The 16,900-nt window shown below is 66.4% G+C and overlaps 1 protein-coding gene across 1 annotated transcript in view; it reads right to left on the bottom strand.

Moving 5' to 3' along the window:
* The window catches only part of DNAH2 (dynein axonemal heavy chain 2), a 148,458-nt gene that overhangs the window by 50,757 nt on the left and 80,801 nt on the right, over positions 1-16,900 (bottom strand). Inside the window, 20 exon segments of the mRNA XM_075071345.1 lie at positions 291-342; positions 853-889; positions 892-991; positions 1,118-1,211; positions 2,918-3,154; positions 4,275-4,314; positions 4,317-4,379; positions 4,382-4,412; positions 5,186-5,263; positions 5,265-5,320; positions 5,921-6,065; positions 7,130-7,290; positions 7,369-7,536; positions 7,947-8,096; positions 8,367-8,497; positions 8,861-8,946; positions 10,028-10,216; positions 10,652-10,756; positions 11,313-11,694; positions 15,789-16,007. Coding sequence (XP_074927446.1) covers positions 291-342; positions 853-889; positions 892-991; positions 1,118-1,211; positions 2,918-3,154; positions 4,275-4,314; positions 4,317-4,379; positions 4,382-4,412; positions 5,186-5,263; positions 5,265-5,320; positions 5,921-6,065; positions 7,130-7,290; positions 7,369-7,536; positions 7,947-8,096; positions 8,367-8,497; positions 8,861-8,946; positions 10,028-10,216; positions 10,652-10,756; positions 11,313-11,694; positions 15,789-16,007 — 2,524 coding nt within the window.

The following is a 16,900-nucleotide window of genomic DNA, read 5'->3' as shown; positions in this document are numbered from 1 at the left end:
CTCGCCCTCAGCTCCCCCCGCGCGTCCTCCTGTGGCACACCACACATGCCCACCGCCTCTGAACCCCCACCAGTGCCTCCGCCTCTCAGCTCCCCACATGCTGTCCCACCTCACCTGCCCTGCCAAGGCCAGTCTCGTCGCCCCCAGCGCCCTCACACACTGCCCAACTCAACCCGCTCCCCCAGCCCAGCGAAACTCGCCCTCAGCTCCCCTACCCACACTGGTCCCACCTCACCCGCTGCCCCCAGCCCAGCGCCTCGCCCTCGGCTCCCCACACGCTGCCCCCTCACCCGCTGCCCCAGCCAGCGCCTCGCCTCCTTCAAAGCTTCCCCGTGCCGCCTCCTGTGCCCCACACACGCCCACTCCTCTGCCCCCAAGCCCAGTGCCTCGCCCTCAGCTCCCCACATGCTGCCCACCTCACCTGCTGCCCCCAGGCCAGCTCCTCGCCCCAGCTCCCCCCACACTGCCCACCTCACCCGACTGCCCCCAGCCCAGCGCCTCACCCTCAGCTCCCAACGCTGCCCCCCTCACCCGCTGCCCCCAGCCCAGTGCCTCGCCCTCAGCTCCCCCTGCGCCCCCTCCTGTGCCCCACACACTGCCCACCTCTCTGCGCCCAGCCCAGCAGCACCTGGCCTCAGCTCCCCTTGCACCCCCTCCTGCGCCCCAACACACTGCCCACCGCACCCGCTGCCCCAGCCCACACAACCGTGGCCCTCTGCGCCCCCTCCGCGCCCACCCCACTGCCTTCTTTGATTTAGGCTCCACCCTTAGTTCTCCCCCAACCCCAGGCTCCTCCCCCTTAGCCCAAGCCCCCCTCAGTCCCCATCTGCCCCAGCCCTCCCCACTGCTCACCCAGCTGCCTTGGCTTCGGCCCAGGTGGGCTCGTTGCGCGCGGGATCATGACGGCCTGCATCACCGTCTCCACCAGCGTGGGCGGGCGCCCGTACGACTTGATCTCCGTCATGTCCTTCTTGTTCAGCGACTCCAGGGCCTAGGGGGCACGAGGCTGGTCGGGAGGCCCGAGGGGGAGGCTCCCTGCCAGTGGCTCTGAGGCACCACCCACCAGGACGGAGCCCAGAGCCTGAGCAGCTTGGGTGCCAGTCCCTGTGCCCGTTACCTTCACGGCCTCCTCCAGCGCGGGCAGCGCCTCCTCCAGGTCCTTCTGGGCGTTGTCAGCCAGCATCTTGCACTTGATCTCCTCCGCTGCGATTCTCTTCTCCTGTTAGCGCCCACCGTCGGGGAAGCCAGGCAGGGGCCGCCCGTCAGCCCGTGTGGAGCCGGGACCCCCGCACCCAGCAGCCCGCGCCCGGATTCGGGACCCCCGCACCCAGCCGCTCTGCGCCCAGATCTGGGACTCCCGCACCCTCAGCCCGCGCCCGGATCTGGGACCCCCCGCGCCCGGCAGCCCGCGCCTGGATCTGGGACCACCGGTTGCCCAGCAGCGCCCCCCCAGATCTGCGCAACCCGTGCCAGTTCAGCTCCGCGGCCCCGGATTCAAGGACTGCCACGCCCCTCAGCCCGCACCCAGATCCAGGACCCGCACGCCCCTCAGCCCGACCCGGCAGCCCATGCCACGGATCCAAGACCCCTGTGCCCGGATCCGGGACCTCCGTGCCCGTCAATGCCGCACCCAGATCCGGCCCCCCCCGCGCCCCTCAGCCCGCACAGGATCCGGGAGCCCCGGCCCCAACAGCCCGCGCCACTCAGCCCGCACCCGGATCGGGAACCCCTCCGCACTTCTCAGAACACGCCCAGATCTGGGACCCCCCCCCGCGCCTGGCAGCCCGCACCCGCATCCGGGACCCCCGCAACCGGCAGCCCGACCTGGATCCGGGGACCCCCCCGCGCCCGGATCCGCGGACCCCTCCCGCACCTGGGCAGCCCGCGCCCGGATCGGGACCCCTCCCGCGCCGGCAGCCACACCTGGATCCGGACCCGCGGCCCACCAGCCCGCACCCGGATCCGGGACCCCCCAGCGCTGGCAGCCCAACCTGGGCCCTCCTGGGCCCATCAGCCCACGTCTGGATCCGGACCCACGCCCCGCAGTCCATGCTCGCTTTCACGCCCCCTGCGTCCGTCATCCCACGCCCAGATCCAGGACCCCCACACCTGTCAGACTGCGCCCGGATCCAGCCCCCCTGCACCTGTGAGCCCAGATCCGGAACCCCTGTGCCCATCAGACCGGATCCAGGCCCCCTGCACTCGTCAGCCCATGCCCAGATCTGAGCCCAGCGCCAACTCCCATACCCAGATCCAAGCCCAGCCCCTGTGCCTGGATCCGAGCCCAGCCTCAGGCCCCACAGCCCGTCAGCCTATGCCCGGATCCGAGCCCGGACCCAGGCCCCACAGCCTGTGCCCGGATCTGAGCCCGGCCCCCGCGCCCATCAGCCCGCTGTGAGGAAGTAGGGGATTGTCTTGTTTTTCCAGGGGGTTGCATGCAGGGGATTGGGACTCATTTTCGCCGGGCGTTACTGGTTTAACGAGGGGAGGGAGAGGGAGTTCGTTTGGACACAGGACCGGAGAGGGAACGTGGGACCCTGGAGGATGGAGACCCAGCGACTGGTGACCCAATGGCCCAGAGACCCAGCTCAGAAGTCGAAGCTGGTTCTGTCCGGGAGGACAACGGGCTGCGGAGAGAGGATCCCGGTGACCGGACCAGAGGGGCCTGAGAACGGAAGAGGGGAGAGAAGACCCAGGCGGGAACGTGGGACCCTGGAGGATGGAGACCCAGCGACTGGTGACCCAATGGCCCAGAGACCCAGCTCAGAAGTCGAAGCCGGTTCTGGCCAGCGGGAGGACAATGGGCTGCGGAGAGAGGACCCCGGTGACCAGCCCAGAGGGGCCAGAGGACAGAAAAGGGGAGAGGACACCCAGGCGACCTTGTTTCCCTGGAGAGAAGACAATGGACAGAAGGGGCTTGGGGGAGGGCGCCGCCCGCCTCACCTTCTGCTGCTCATCGGCCTCCCTCTTCTGGCGCACAATGATGACCAGATACTCCTCGCACTGCTTCTGGAACTCCGCCACCTTCTTCTTGGCCTCCTCCAGCTCCAGCGACATCACCTCCACCTTGTGGCGCGTCTCGTCGATCTTGAAGAGCCCGTTGCGCAGCTTGTTGGCCTGGTCCGAGAGCTCCTTGCGCTTCTCCGCCAGGAGCCTGCAGGGAGACGCCCCGGGACCCCCTGCCTGAGCCATGCCCTGCAGCACCGGGCGGGGATCTGCTGGACTACGGCCCCCATGATGCACCTGGGACTCCTCTGCTGCATCCCCAGGAGGAGGCACAGCGATGCCCCATGGGAGATGTAGTCTGGCTGAGGCGCCTGACCTAGAGAGGAGAAAGGGGGCACGAGGCTCCCAAACTACAACTCCCATGAGCCACCGTGATGCCCACTGCCAATGAAATATTTCAGTCTCAGGCTGAAATGACAGTTGCCGTGGTAAACCCACCCACCCTTTTCCCACCAGTTCTGGGACTCAGCACAGGGGATGGGGCTACTGGAGCCCAGCAGATCCCCTCAGCTTCCTCCGGCCCACCCAGGGGAGACCCCCCCCGCGGCCGGGCGGATCCCCTCGGCTCCCACTAGCCCACCCCCGGGAGACCACCCCGCGTCTGGGCAAATCCCCTCGGCTCCTACTAGCCCACCCCCGGGAGACCCCCCTGCGTCCGGGCAGATCCCCTCAGCTCCCTCCGGCCCACCCCGGGGAGACCCCCCGTGCGGCCGGGCAGATCCCCTCGGCTCCCACTAGCCCACCCCCGGGCAGACCCCTCCGCGTCCGGGCAGATCCCCTCAGCTCCCTCTGGCCCACCCCGGGGAGAACCCCCCCGCATCCGGGCAGATCCCCTCAGCTCCCTCCGGCCCACCCCGGGGAGACCCCCTCGTGTCTGGGCAGATCCCCTCGGCTCCCACCGGCCCACCCCGGGGAGACCCCCTGCATCCAGGCAGATCCCCTCGGCTCCCACTAGGCCACCCCCAGGAGACCCCTCCGCGTCCGGGCAGATCCCCTCGGCTCTCATCCCCCCCCGGGAGACCCCTCCGCGTCCGGGCAGATCCCCTCGGCTCTCATCCCCCCCCAGGAGACCCCTCCGCGTCCGGGCAGATCCCCTCGGCTCTCATCCCCCCCCAGAACCCTTCTGCGGTCTGGGAGATCCCTTGGCTCCCACTAGCCCCCCCAGGAAACCCCTCCGCGTCCGGGCAGATCCCTCGGCTCTCATCCCTCCCGGTAGGATCGGGCCCTCGGCTCCCCAGCCGGACCCTGGGCGGCCCCGCGAGACTCACTTCTTGTAGCCTGAGACCAGCTCCAGGTAGTTGGTGGGGTGACGTAGTTATGGCGCCTGAGCTCCAGCAGCATCTTCTGCGAGTAGGAGGCCACGGACCAGTGATGGTCACAAAGATCCGGGCCACCTTCCTGTGGATCTGGGGGAGCAGACGGGGCTGGGTCAGCGGAGGGGGGGACGCCAGCCGGGGAGGGCGCCCAGCCAGGGTGGGGGCGGCAGAGGGGAGGGGAGGGTGCCCAGTGGGGCCTGGTCAGCGGGGGGGCCGCTCAGAAGGGTGTGGGGTGGCAGAGGGGAAGGAGAGGGGAGGGAGGAGGTGCCCAGATGGGCCCGGTCAGCAGGGGGGCGCTCAGAAGGGTGGGGGCGCGCACAGGGGAGGGGGGGGACGGGGCACCCAGAAGGGGCCCGGACAGTGGGGGTGGGGCCCAGCCGAGGCTCCTGGCTCCAGTTCAAGCCCAGGGGAGTCTGGGAGGCAGAACTGGAACCTGGGGCGGGACTGGGACCGTGACCCACACCGGCCAGGCAGCGCCCAGCACCGGCTCTTGCGGCCGATCTCCCGGGATCCCGGCCTGCCCCCAGCACCTGCCACATGTCGCTCTCACTTCGGCAGGGCCCCTGGCATCCCCAGCCTGCCCCCCAGCACCTCCTGCGTGTTGGGCTCTCACCTCCGCAGGGCCCCGGCCTGCCCCCCGGCACCCCCTGCGTGCAGCTCTCACCTCCGGCAGGGCCACAGCCTGCCCCCAGCACTCGCCACGTGCCGCTCTCACTTCCGCAGGGCCCCCAGCCTGCCCCCCAGCACCTCCGCATGCGGCTCTCACCTCCGGCAGGGCCCCAGCCTGTCCCCCAGCACCCGCCACGTGCCGCTCTCACTTCGGCAGGGCCCCCAGCCTGCCCCCAGCACCTGCCACATGCGGCTCTCCTCCGGCAGGACCCCCAGGTCCACGCCCTCAGGTATTTCTCTGCCACTCCAGCAGCGGCCTGGTGCGGCCACTCGCGAGAACCAGTCGATGGTTGTGCAGTTCACCAGCGCCGGGTACTGGGATCCAGTTCCTGGGGGCACGGGGGGGGCCAGGCTGAGCACGTCCCGCACCTCTGCCCCTCCCCTCGGGCCCCCATCCCTGCCCACTCCCGCCCCTGCCTGTCCCACTCCGTCCTCATCCCTGCCCCTGCAACCCAGCCTGCCCCCTCCCCATCCCTCCCATGCCCCATCCCTGCCCACGCCCTGCCCCTCCCCACCCTGCTCCACTCCTGTCCCCTCCCATCCTGCCCACTCCCACCCCTGCCCACTCCCACCCGACCTATTCCACTCCCCCCTGCCTCGTCCGTCCTCATCCCTACCCCACTCCTGCCCTGCTGAAAGACTCTCCTCCATCTCTTGCCCTGCTAGAGCCCCGTCCCCACGCCTGCCACACTCCCAACCCCCCCTCACCCCGGCTCCCACCCCTGCCCTGCTCCTGCCTGACGCCCCATCTCTGCCATGCTGCTTCCATCTTGCCCTGCTCCTGCCTGACCCCCATCTCTGCCCCGCTCCCACCCCACGTTTCCCTAGCCCCCACCACACAGATGTGGGCTCCTAGCTCTGCTCCCCCCACCCGGCTGCCAGAGAGGCCCGAAGCTGCCCACCAGGGGGCGCTGCTGCTCCATGCCAGCCCCACACCTGAAGGGGTCCCGATGGGGCTCAGGCAACCACCACGTGCAGGTTGTCCCGCACCCTCTCGATCAGGTAGCCGAAGAGGCTGTCGGCCGTCTCGGGGATCCCGTCGGCTCGGGCCGGGTCCAGGATCACGGACTGGATCTGAGCCACATGGGGAGTGTTTGCAGCTGGACACAGGGTCCCGGCACTGCCTTCCAAGGGGTCCAGCCACCCACCCCCTCCAGCCACTGTGAGCGGCACCCACTGTGCGGCTGCCAGGGGGGATTGGATACTTCACATCAGCCCACAGCTGTTAAGGAGCCCAGGGCTGGGCTGGCAGGGGCAGCGGGTCGGAGTGAGGGCACGGCTGGGGATGATGGGGGCAGGGCTGGGCTAGCAGGGCTGTGGGTCGCGGAGTGAGGGGTCACCGGCAGAGCTGGGGGCAGGGCTGCAGGTTGCAGTGAGGGCACCGACAGGGCTGTGTGAGGGCGGCTGGGCTAAGCAGGGGCTGCGGGTCGGGAGTGAGGGGCACCGGCAAGCTGGGGGCAGGGCTGCGCAGGGGCTGCAGGTCGGGAGTGAGGGGCACCAGCCGGGGATGGTGGGAGCAGGAGCTGGCGCTACGCAGGGGCTGGCGGTCGGGAGTGAGGGGCACCGGCAGAGCTGGGGGGTTAGGGGGCTGCGGGTCGGGAGTGAGGGGCACTGGCAGGATTGGGGGGACAGGGCCGGGCTAGCAGGGGCTGCAGGTCGGCAGTGAGGGGCACCGGCAGAGCTGGGGGGGCAGAGGGCTGCAGGTCAGGAGTGAGGGGCACCGGTAGAGCTGGACTGGCAGGGGCTGCGGGTCAGGAGTGAGGGGCACCGGCAGAGCTGGGGGGGCAGGGGACTGCGGGTCAGGAGTGAGGGGCACCGGCAGAGCTGGGGGGGCAGGGCTGGGGGCAGGGGCTGCGGGTCAGGAGTGAGGGGCACCGGCAGAGCTGGGGGGGCAGGGTTGGGGGCAGAGGGCTGCAGGTCGGGAGTGAGGGGCACCGGCAGAGCTGGACTGGCAGGGGCTGCGGGTCGGCAGTGAGGGGCACCGGCAGAGCTGGGGGGGCAGGGCTGGGGCAGGGGCTGCGGGTCAGCAGTGAGGGGCACCGGCAGAGCAGTCCTGCAGCACAGCTGTTGCAGGGACACCCCGCGGCCCTGCCAGCCCCTTGCCCGCGGTGCCCCCAGCCCGGCGCCGGCGCCCGCACCTCCTCGAACTCGTCAGCCTTGTAGAGGTTGGGCACCTCCCCGGAGCTCAGGATGTTGTTGATGTCCTCCAGAAAGGAGTCGTCCATGATCTGCGTGTCCACGAAAAGGAAGGTGGTGCGTTTCAGGTCCACGCCCGCCTGCCGGTACAGCTTCTTGATGTCTGGGGGGAGAGGCCGGGGGGCCGTCAGCTCCCTGGGGGGCTGGCTGCACGGGGTGGGGGCTAGCGGGGGGCACTCACCGTCTCTGAACTCCTGCTTGCGGTAGTGCTTGGTCACTTCGATCTGGAAGGTCTGGTCCTCGCAGATGGAGGAGGCCAGGCGTGCCAGGCTCTGGCGCCCGCTGCCCCCGATGCCCACCAGCAGCATGTTCCCGCGCGGCTGGCCGATCACCCGCACAATCCGGGTAACTGCGGGGGGCACTGGTCAGAAGGGGGCACCCCGGGGCCGGAGTGGGCAGCCGATTGGCCACCCAGGTAGCCCCAAGGAGACCAAAAGACTTGCATTGCATGCTGGGAGTTTTCCTCCACCAAAAGCAGAGGCTGCTGTCAGGCGGGATAAAGATTTAACTCAGAGAGATCTCAAAGATCCAGGGGCCAGGACTCCGGGTTCCACCGCTGCCCCGAGCAGCGTGCCTCGGTTTCCCCACTTTGGGAGGCGGGGAAGGTGCACCTGCCCCCAGGGAGGGGAGGCCTGCCTGGCCACGTGGGGCTCACTCAGGGTTACAGCAGGTGCTGATCTGCAGCCAGGTGCCAGGGCAGGGCTGCAGGGGAGCCCTGGAGCCGCCTGGCAGGGGCACGGGGTGGGAGGCGTAGCTCACTGTGTTCGATGGCGTCGCAGAAAAGCACGAGCTGCATCTGCACCACGCCGGGCGTCTGGTTGTACTCGTCCAGCGCCCGCTCCATCTCCAGCTTCAGCGCCGCCAGGTCCACCAGGTCTTCGTACACCCGTGGCTCCCGCATGAAGTCCCCTGCCAGCGGGCAAGAGGGTCACTGGGGGCCACGGCCCCTGCTCCACCCACTACCCCCCCTGCCCTCCCCGAGCCGGGGAGAGAACCCAGGAGTCCTGGCTCCCAGTTCCCCCTGCTTTGACCCACCAGCCCTCACTCCCCTCCCAGAGCCGGGGAGAGAACCCAGGAGTCCTGGCTCCCAGGCCCCACGCTGTAGCCACTAGCCCAGCAGCGGGGGCTTGGCAGTGCCACTCAGACCGGCGGCACACAGCCCCTGCCCGCGGCACCCACCGAAGATGGGCGGGCGCTTGCTGGGGCAGAGGTTGTGGAAGGTCAGGTCGAAGAAGGAGCCCAGCTTCTCGCTCAGGAGGCCAACGAAGGTGTCTTTGTCGGCCGAGTCCACCAGGCGGTCGGAGAAGACCCTGCCGGGAGAGGGGGCTGGGCTCAGGCACCGGGGGTCGCCCCGCAGGAGCTCGGAGGGGCCAGGTCCCATGTGGGAGGAAAGGGGCGCAGCGTGGCCGGGTGCAGGGGGAGGGTAGATGCCCACCGCACCAGGCCAGCAGTGCCCAGGGAGGGGGCGCAGTCTGGCCGGGAGCAGGGGGAAGGAAGGTGCCCACCAGCACCAGGCCGGCAGTGCCCTGGAGGGGGCGCAGCGTGGCTGGGCGTGGGGGAGGGAAGGCGCCCACCTGCACCAGGCCGGCAGTGCCCAGGGGGCTGGAGGGGCGCAGCATGACCGGGCGCGGGGGGAGGGAAGGTGCCCACCGGCACCAGGCTGGCAGCTCTACCTGAAACACTCGTGGATCCACAGGCGGGTGAGGCTGGGCTTGGTATCGTGGAAATCCTTGTGCGCCCGCAGCATCCCCTGGAACACCTGTGCCAGGGCAGAGCCTGAGCTGCCAGCTGGGACCCCCCCACCGGGACCCCCCCGCCAAGTTACTGACCCCTCCACCTGCTCGCCTGGGCCAAGCCCTTCACCAATGCAGCTCCCAAACAGAAACAGGCCCCAGGCCCCTGCCCCATTCCCCGCCCCCCTGAGCCAGCCAGTCCCTGCCCTGGGGCCGGAGGGGAGCCAGCGCCCCCTAGAGGGGACAGGTCCCTGCCCCATTCCCTGCCCCCCTGAGCCAGCCAGTCCCCGCCCTGGGGCCCGGTGGGAGCCAGCGCCTCCTAGAGGGAACAGGCCCCTGCCCCTTTCCCCGCCCCCTGAGCCAGCTGTTCCTGGAAGCCTCCGGCCCAGATCCCATCTGCGTGTGGCTGCGGCTGTGATGGGCAGGACACACTGAGGGGCTGGCACCGGGCACCAGCACCACACCTCTGCTGGATTCCTCCCTGCGCCAGCCCCACTAGTGCCAGGGGCCTTCCGTGCCCCCAACCCCCATGTGTGGGGCCAACAGATACTGTGAGCAGGACCCCTGGTTCCATGCTGGGCTCTGACCCAGGGGGTGGGCAGGGCCCCTGGCCCCACGCTGGGCTCCATGCTGGGCCCAGGGGGCGGGCGGGGCCCCCGGCCCCACACTGGGCTCTGGGCTGGGCTCTGACCCAGGGGGTGGGCGGGGTCCCTGGTTCCATGCTGGGTTCTGGGCTGGGCTCTGACCCAGGGGGTGGGCGGGGTCCCTGGTTCCACGCTGGGCTCTGGGCTGGGCTCTGACCCAGGGGGTGGGCAGGGCCCCCGGCTCCACGCTGGGCTCTGGGCTGGGCTCTGACTCAGGGGGTGGGCAGGGCCCCCGGCTCCACGCTGGGCTCTGGGCTGGGCTCTGACTCAGGGGGTGGGCAGGGCCCCCGGCTCCACGCTGGGCTCTGGGCTGGGCTCTGACCCAGGGGGTGGGCGGGGTCCCTGGTTCCACACTGGGCTCTGGGCTGGGCTCTGACCCACGGGGTGGGCGGGGCCCCTGGCTCTACGCTGGGCTCCGGGCTCGGCTCCAACCCATGGGGCACGTGGTGCACCAGCTGGGTACCTTGGAGATGTCGCGCAGGTTGAAGAGGTAGTGGATCTTGGCGGGCGTGGGCAGGAATTTCTGCACCACGGCGTGGTACAGCTCGACCGTGGCCTCGGTGACGACGTTCCCAAGTGGCTTCACCGCCTCCTCGAAGTTCTGCAGCTTCTGGTTGAGCATGGTGCCGAAGATGCGCCGGATCTGTGCCTCCTGCGGGGCGGCCGGAGCGGCACCTAGCGCCAGCTGCTCTCCCCTTGCGGGCCCATCCCTCCCATTCCCGGGGCAGGAGAGAGGGGACGCGGCTGCCAACTGGGCTGTGGGCATCCCGGGGGCTGAGAGATGGCGGGATGGCACCCACCTGCCCTGAGGAAGAGGTGCCCGCGGCGAATGGCGCCTGCCTGGGCTGTGCGCATCCCGGGGGCTGAGAGATGGCGGCCTGGCACCCACCTGCCCTGAGGAAGAGGTGCCCATGGCAAATGGTGCCTGCCTGGGCTGTGGGCATCCCGGGGGCTGAGAGATGGCGGCCTGGCACCCTCCTGCCCTGAGGAAGAGGTGCCCAGGGCGAATGGCGCCAGGGGAGAGGGGCCCCGAGGCCCAGGCATTGAACGCGGCTGCTCTGTGTGCCAGGGAGGCAGCCGCCCTTACCGTGGGGAAGGTCATGTTGATGAGGTTGAATCTGCTCTGAAGCCGGCTGGATATCACGGTGCGGCCGCCCCCCGGGGGGCCCATGGCTGCCATCAGGAACATGTCCTGAGGGGAGAGAGCCGCCGCTCACACCAAAGCCGAGCGAGGCCTTTCTTCTCCCTCCGGGACGCGCGGGAAGCATCCAGAGGGGCCCGTGGCACGGCTGCCACATCCTAATGGTGTTCCAGCGGCAGCACCCAGCACCCATGTCTGCTGTGCCACACGCCAACTAGATTCCGGGCACAGACGCCGACCTCAGCAGGTGCCCCATCCACAAGAACCATCAGAACCAACTCCCCGGGGCCGCGGCACAGCCACCAACCCAGCGCTGCCAGCTCCCCCCCGCCGGCAGGGACCCCGCCTCCGCCGAGCTCCCCAGGCCTGAAGGGGGGATGCGCTGGAGAAAGGGGGCAGGCCAAGCGGTGACACAGCTGAGCCCCTCCCCATGCCGTGAGCCACGCAGTTCCTGGCAGCAAGGGGGCTGGGGTTGGCACAGCTCCTTTTCCAGAAGGCTCCCCAGCGCTGGGGGTGGCAGGGGCTGCCCCCCCATGAGACTCTGCAGAGACCCCTCGGAGCCAGGTGGGCAGCGACGCAGGCCAGCGGTGCCGCGTGGGTTCCTCACCTTGACGTACTTGATGGTTTGCTTCTCGCGGTCGTACCAGAAGCCATAGTCGATCCAGAGGCGCAGCAGCTCCAGAGAGAGAATGTTGAAGGTCGTACATGGAAGGTGATCGCACTTGCCAGCCCCACAGGCACGTAGACGCCTGGTGCGCATTCCACGGGCCGGGAATGTCTTGCACGTTGTTGAGGGGTGGTGGGGGAGGGAGGGCCTGAGTCCAGGGACGCATGGGGCTGGCTTGTCCGACGGGCCACAAGCCAGCCCCCAGGGGCTCAGCCCCGCGGGCTCCGGCACGTTCGCCGATTGGGCTTGATACGACAGCATCAGGACCACCAGCACCCAACCAGCCACCATGACTGCCACCCAGACCCGCCCAACTACCCGCCTGAGACCAAGCGAAACACGCTCAACGCACTGCACCAGCACCTTATGTGCCCACCAACCGTCGCCAGCCTCCCCCTGCGGCCAGCGACATGCCCGGACACCCGCAACTAAGCCACCATTGACGCCCAGCACCACCAGTCTCGCCATGCAAAGATGGCAGCACGAGGCACCCGCCCAGCCCAGCACCTATATGGGTCATTCTCATGGCCTGCCCTGGCCCGGCACCCAGGGGGATCCTGTGGACAACGCTAGCCCATGCCCATGTGCAGGCGATCTCACATAGCCTGGCCCCGCACCGGGGGATCTCGTGGCCCTGCCCCCTGGCCACGCACCAAGGGGGTCCATCCGTGACCCATTACCTGTGCTGACATGGTTGACGGTCAGCACAGCCCACTTGGTGTTGTCCAGGGACTGCAGCACGCTCTGGGCGATGGAGGTCTTCCCGGTGCCAGACCGTATTGCCCAAGGCAACACCCGGGACGCAGAGTAGGAGTTTGAGGTGGGGGCGATTGGAACACCAGGGCGTTATCTCAGGTAGTTGTAGCGCACCGTAGTCCACCCGTGGGGACATGATCTATAGAAGGGGGCGCTGAGGGTGAGGGGGACAGATGGCATCATGCCCAAGTGATCATCAATCACGCTGGACCAGACACATAGCCCATCATCCCGTTCCCTGCTATCATGGCCAAACGGGCCCACAGTCCCCATAGCCCGTTCCCCTGCATCAGGCCAACGGGCCCATCCAGCCCCATAGCCCGTCCCTTGCATCAGGCCAACAGGGCCCATCCAACACCCATAGCCCGTCAGCTCTACCATCAGGCCAATGGGTCCCATCCAGCCCCATAGCCCGTCCCCTATGCAACTGATGGGCCAGGCCCTCCACGACCATAGCCTGTCTCCCTGCATCAGGCAACGGCTCCATCGCCCCATAGCCTAGTCCCGCTGCATCAGGCCAATGGCCATCCAGCCCCATACCGTCCTGGATAGGCACGGGCCCGTCCAGCCCCATATCCCATCCCTGGATAGGCCAAACGGGCCCATCCCCTGCATCAGCCAAAGGGCCCCATCCAGCCACCCATATCCCCATCCCTGGACTCAGGCAAAGGGCCCATCCAGCCCCCATATCCACCCCTGGATCAGGCCAACGGGCCCCATCCAGACCCACTATCCCATCCCTGCAACTGCCAATCAGGCCAACGGGCCCATCCAGCCCCATAGCCCCCCTGCATCAAGAGCCAAAGGCCCATCCAAGCCCCCAGTATCCCATCCCCTGCATCAGGCCAACGGGCCCATCCAGCCCCATATCCGTCCCCTGATCAGGCAACGGGCCCATCCAGCCCCATAGCCGTCACTGCATCAGGCAACGGGTCCCCCGCCCCATATCCCATCCCCTGCATCAGGTCGCAACGGCCCCTCCAGCCCTATAGCCAACTGGCCCTGCAACAGGCCAAACGGGCCCATCCAGCCCCATAGCCTGGTCCCTTGCATCAGGCTTGCAGGGGGACAGAAAGCTGGTAGATCGACGGGCAAGTGCCCAGCGGCTCCAGGTGTAGCTGGCAGACGGTGTCAGCGGCGGTGAACGCTCGCAGGGGGACAGAAAGCTGGCTAGATCAACGGGCAGTGCCAGCGGCTCCAGGTGTAGCTGCAGACGGTGTCAGCGAGGTGCGGCATGGGGTCGATTCTGGGCCGGTTTGTTCCAACTTTATTAATGATCCGGATGAGGGGACTGATTGCACCCTCAGCAGCAAGTCTGCAGCTGACACTGAGCTGTTTGCTATCCCTTACAATCCCTTTCGTAGGAGACTCCCAGAGGAGCGCTTCTCCCCCAGCTTTGGACTCCACTTCTCCTGCTCAGCCCTGCTCCGGCTAAGGCCCTAGCCCCCATCTCGGCCCCCGGCAGCCCAGTTACTCACTTGGATGGGTACCTCCACATTTTGGGCAGTTTGTCCTCAAACGAGGCCCAGTTCTTCCTCTTGGGGTCGACAAATACCGTAGACGGTGTCCTGGAGGGAGCAGGAAGATCCTGTGAGAGGCCCGGGCCTGGCCGCCCAACGCGCGGCCAGGACAGGAGCTGAAGCTGGGGCCTATCAAGGAATGCAGGCTCTGGCCTCAGCAGAGGCTCTTGGAGCTGGGACTACAGAGGGCTTGAGGTGTCAATGCCGTGAAGAGAGACGGGAGCGGGCAGGAATGGAGGAAATGACATGGAGCTGCTCACTCCCGGCAAGCGCTGTCCCTTCCCTTCCCCTATTGGCCATTCCCTCCCATCACCTTCTTGGCTCTGCTCTGGTCACAGCATCACCATTCCTCTGGGCTCCCTCGGGCCTGCGTGGGGAGACACGCCAGGGACCTGTTGGGGAAGGAGCCTTCCATCTCTCGCAGTAGCTGTCAATCTTCTTCCTGCCCTCCTCGTCCACCGCCGCGCACAGACAACATCATGCTGAAGATGAAGTACATTCCACCACTGTGGTGTAGTTCTCGCCATCTGCTGGGTTCACCTGGAGAGCAAGAGATGGGAACCTCGCACTGAGCTGGCTCTCTAACCTAATCACAGGCTACCAGAGCATTCCCCATAAACACGTGTTGACACACCTCAGAACATAGGGTGATATGCAAGAAGTGTTCTACAATGACATAGTATCCGGAACATCATGCTGGACAACGAAAGCATTCTAGGCTGGCGTACCTGGAACATCAGGCTGCACAATGGCAGCGTTCTAGGTTGATGTATCCGGAACATCAGGCTGCACAATCGGAGTGTTCTAGGTTTGACGAAACCAGAACGTCAGGCTGTAACAATGGGCACATTCTGGTTGATGTACCCAGGAACATCAGCCTGCAATGATGGAGTGTTCTAAGGCTATCATACCCAAAACATCAGGCTGCACAATGGGAGGTTTAGGCTGACATACCCTGTGAATATAAGGCTGCACCATGAGAAGCATTCTAGGCTGACGTACCCGGAACATCAGGCTGCACACTGGAGTGTTGTAGGTTGATGAACCCAGAACATTAATACAATGTTGATGTACCTGCAACATCAGCCTCCACGATGGGAGTGCTCTAGGTGACATACCCAGAACATCAGGCTGTACCATGGGAGTGTTTTAGGTTGACATACCCAGAACATCAGGCTGCACAATGGAACATTCTAGTGTGATATAACCAGAACGCAGGCTATACAATGGGCACATTCTGCTGATGTACCTGGAACATCAGTCTGCATGATGGGAGTGTTCTAGGCTGACATACCCAGAACATCAAGGCTGCACAGTGGGAGCGTCTAGACTGATTTAACAGAACATCAAGCTGTACCATGGGAGTGTTCTAGGCTGTCATACCAGGAACATCAGCCTGCATGATGGGAGTGTTCTGAGCTGATATAGCTGGAATGTAAGGCTGCATGGACGAATGTTCTAGGTTGGCATACCCACACCCTAACCCTTAAATCAGCAGCTATGATGGGTAGTGTAGGTTGAAACACTCAGAAACCTTTAAGCTCTGTGAATAAGTCTTTATTCTTCTCTCCTAAACTGGTACTTAGTCTCCTCCAAATCAGGAGGCTTTGCTGGCAATGGTGCCAGAACATAAGACTAGAACAATCAGAACGACCACACTGGATCAGACCAAAGGTCCACCCAGACCAGTATCTGCTCCGACAGCAGCCAATGCCAGTGCCCCAGAGGGGAGTGAACCTAACAGTTAATGATCACATGATCTCTCTCCTGCTATCCATTCCACCCTCTGACAAACAGAGGGTGAGACACCATTCCTTACCCATCCCTGGCCAATATGGACCTCCATGATGTAGGCCCTGCAGTCAGGCATGACCAGAACACGGAGAGGCTGAGAAACAAGGGGGTGCCAGAGCACTGGCTACTAGGGATGATCGTAACCCAACTCTTGCTACAAGGAACCCCTGCTCTGGATTCCGAGGATCGGCATTCAGTTCCCCACAGCTGGGTACCTCTGCTGACTTACACGAGTGACTCCTGGTTTAAACACCGTGGGGTCACATCAACGGAGTGGAGCTCCTGCTGATTACCAACGCCCAGATACAGAGGGGCGCCAGGGGTGCAAAGGCGTCAAAGCCCCTGCCTGAGCGATGGGCGGAAAGGCAGCCAATGAGAGCGCGAGGGCGGCTCCCGCTCGCTACCAACCCCGTTCTCTGGGGTGGCCAGACAGAGAAGAGCTGCAGAGCGACACAATCCCGCTGTACTCGGGATGGGGACCAGCTCCTCACAGTTTTCCTTCTTGAACGTCAGCATCTTGTCAATGAACTTGTCGAACATTCGGCTGCAGGAGCTTCCGTCTCCCCTGAAGGGAGGGACCAGAGCAATAGCTCCGCACAGCAGGGTTGAGCTATTCCACTCCTGGCTTCCACCACGGCTCTGCCGGTGCCCTCACATCCTCCCCCAGCTCCAGCCCTGGCCTCCCCCCGGCTCTGCCAACCCGCAGCTCCAGCACTGGGCTCACACCCCGGCTCAGCCAGTGCCCCTCACGCCCGACCTGCAGCCTTCCCCAGCTCCAGCCTCTGGGCTCCACCGCTCTGCGCACCCACAGCTCCAGCGCTGGCTCTGCTAGTGCCCCTCGGCCCAAATCCACACCCCTCCTCCCCGCAGCACAGGGGAGAGTGCCCCGCTCCATCCCTCCTCCCACCCAGGAACCTGGGGCGCTTCTCGATCCAAGAGTGGAGTAGGGTTCCAGCCACAGGTCGCTGAGTCCGTGTAGACCATCCCCGCAGCGGAGACAGTGGCGGCGAGGCCACCGCTAGGTTCTCCACCTCGAAGAGCAGTGAGACCTGGAGAAGGGACAGGATCATGGGGGCAACGCGCCGCCTTCCTGGCCCCGGCCCAGGTGCTCGGAGCTGCCCCCAGGATGACTTGCCTGCTCAGGCAGGGAGATCCGCTCCCCATGATCAGGGTCAAGACTTTGTGTCGTCCATGACTGAGTTCATGCTCTCGATCCACAGGGTGTCCACCGGCCCGCAAACAGGATCCACTTCTCATCGGCTTCTCGTCTGGTGGAGCAGGAGAGCAGGGGAAGCCCCTCAGCGCTCTAGGAGCTCCCACCCTTGCCCAAAAGCTCGTGCCTTCAGCCCTCTCTGCCCCTCGATCCACGCCACACTGCCCTCAGGGTGCCCTTGGGCCTCCGACAGCAAGTCCCGGTGCTGGGAAAGGAGATGAAATGGAGATGGGCATGGGTCATCC

The sequence above is a fragment of the Chelonoidis abingdonii genome, chromosome 11, assembly GCF_003597395.2.
Source record: "Chelonoidis abingdonii isolate Lonesome George chromosome 11, CheloAbing_2.0, whole genome shotgun sequence".
Taxonomy (NCBI): Eukaryota; Metazoa; Chordata; order Testudines; family Testudinidae; genus Chelonoidis; species Chelonoidis abingdonii.
Note: the sequence above shows the minus strand (reverse complement) of the source record. Positions and strands in the feature narration are given on the sequence as shown.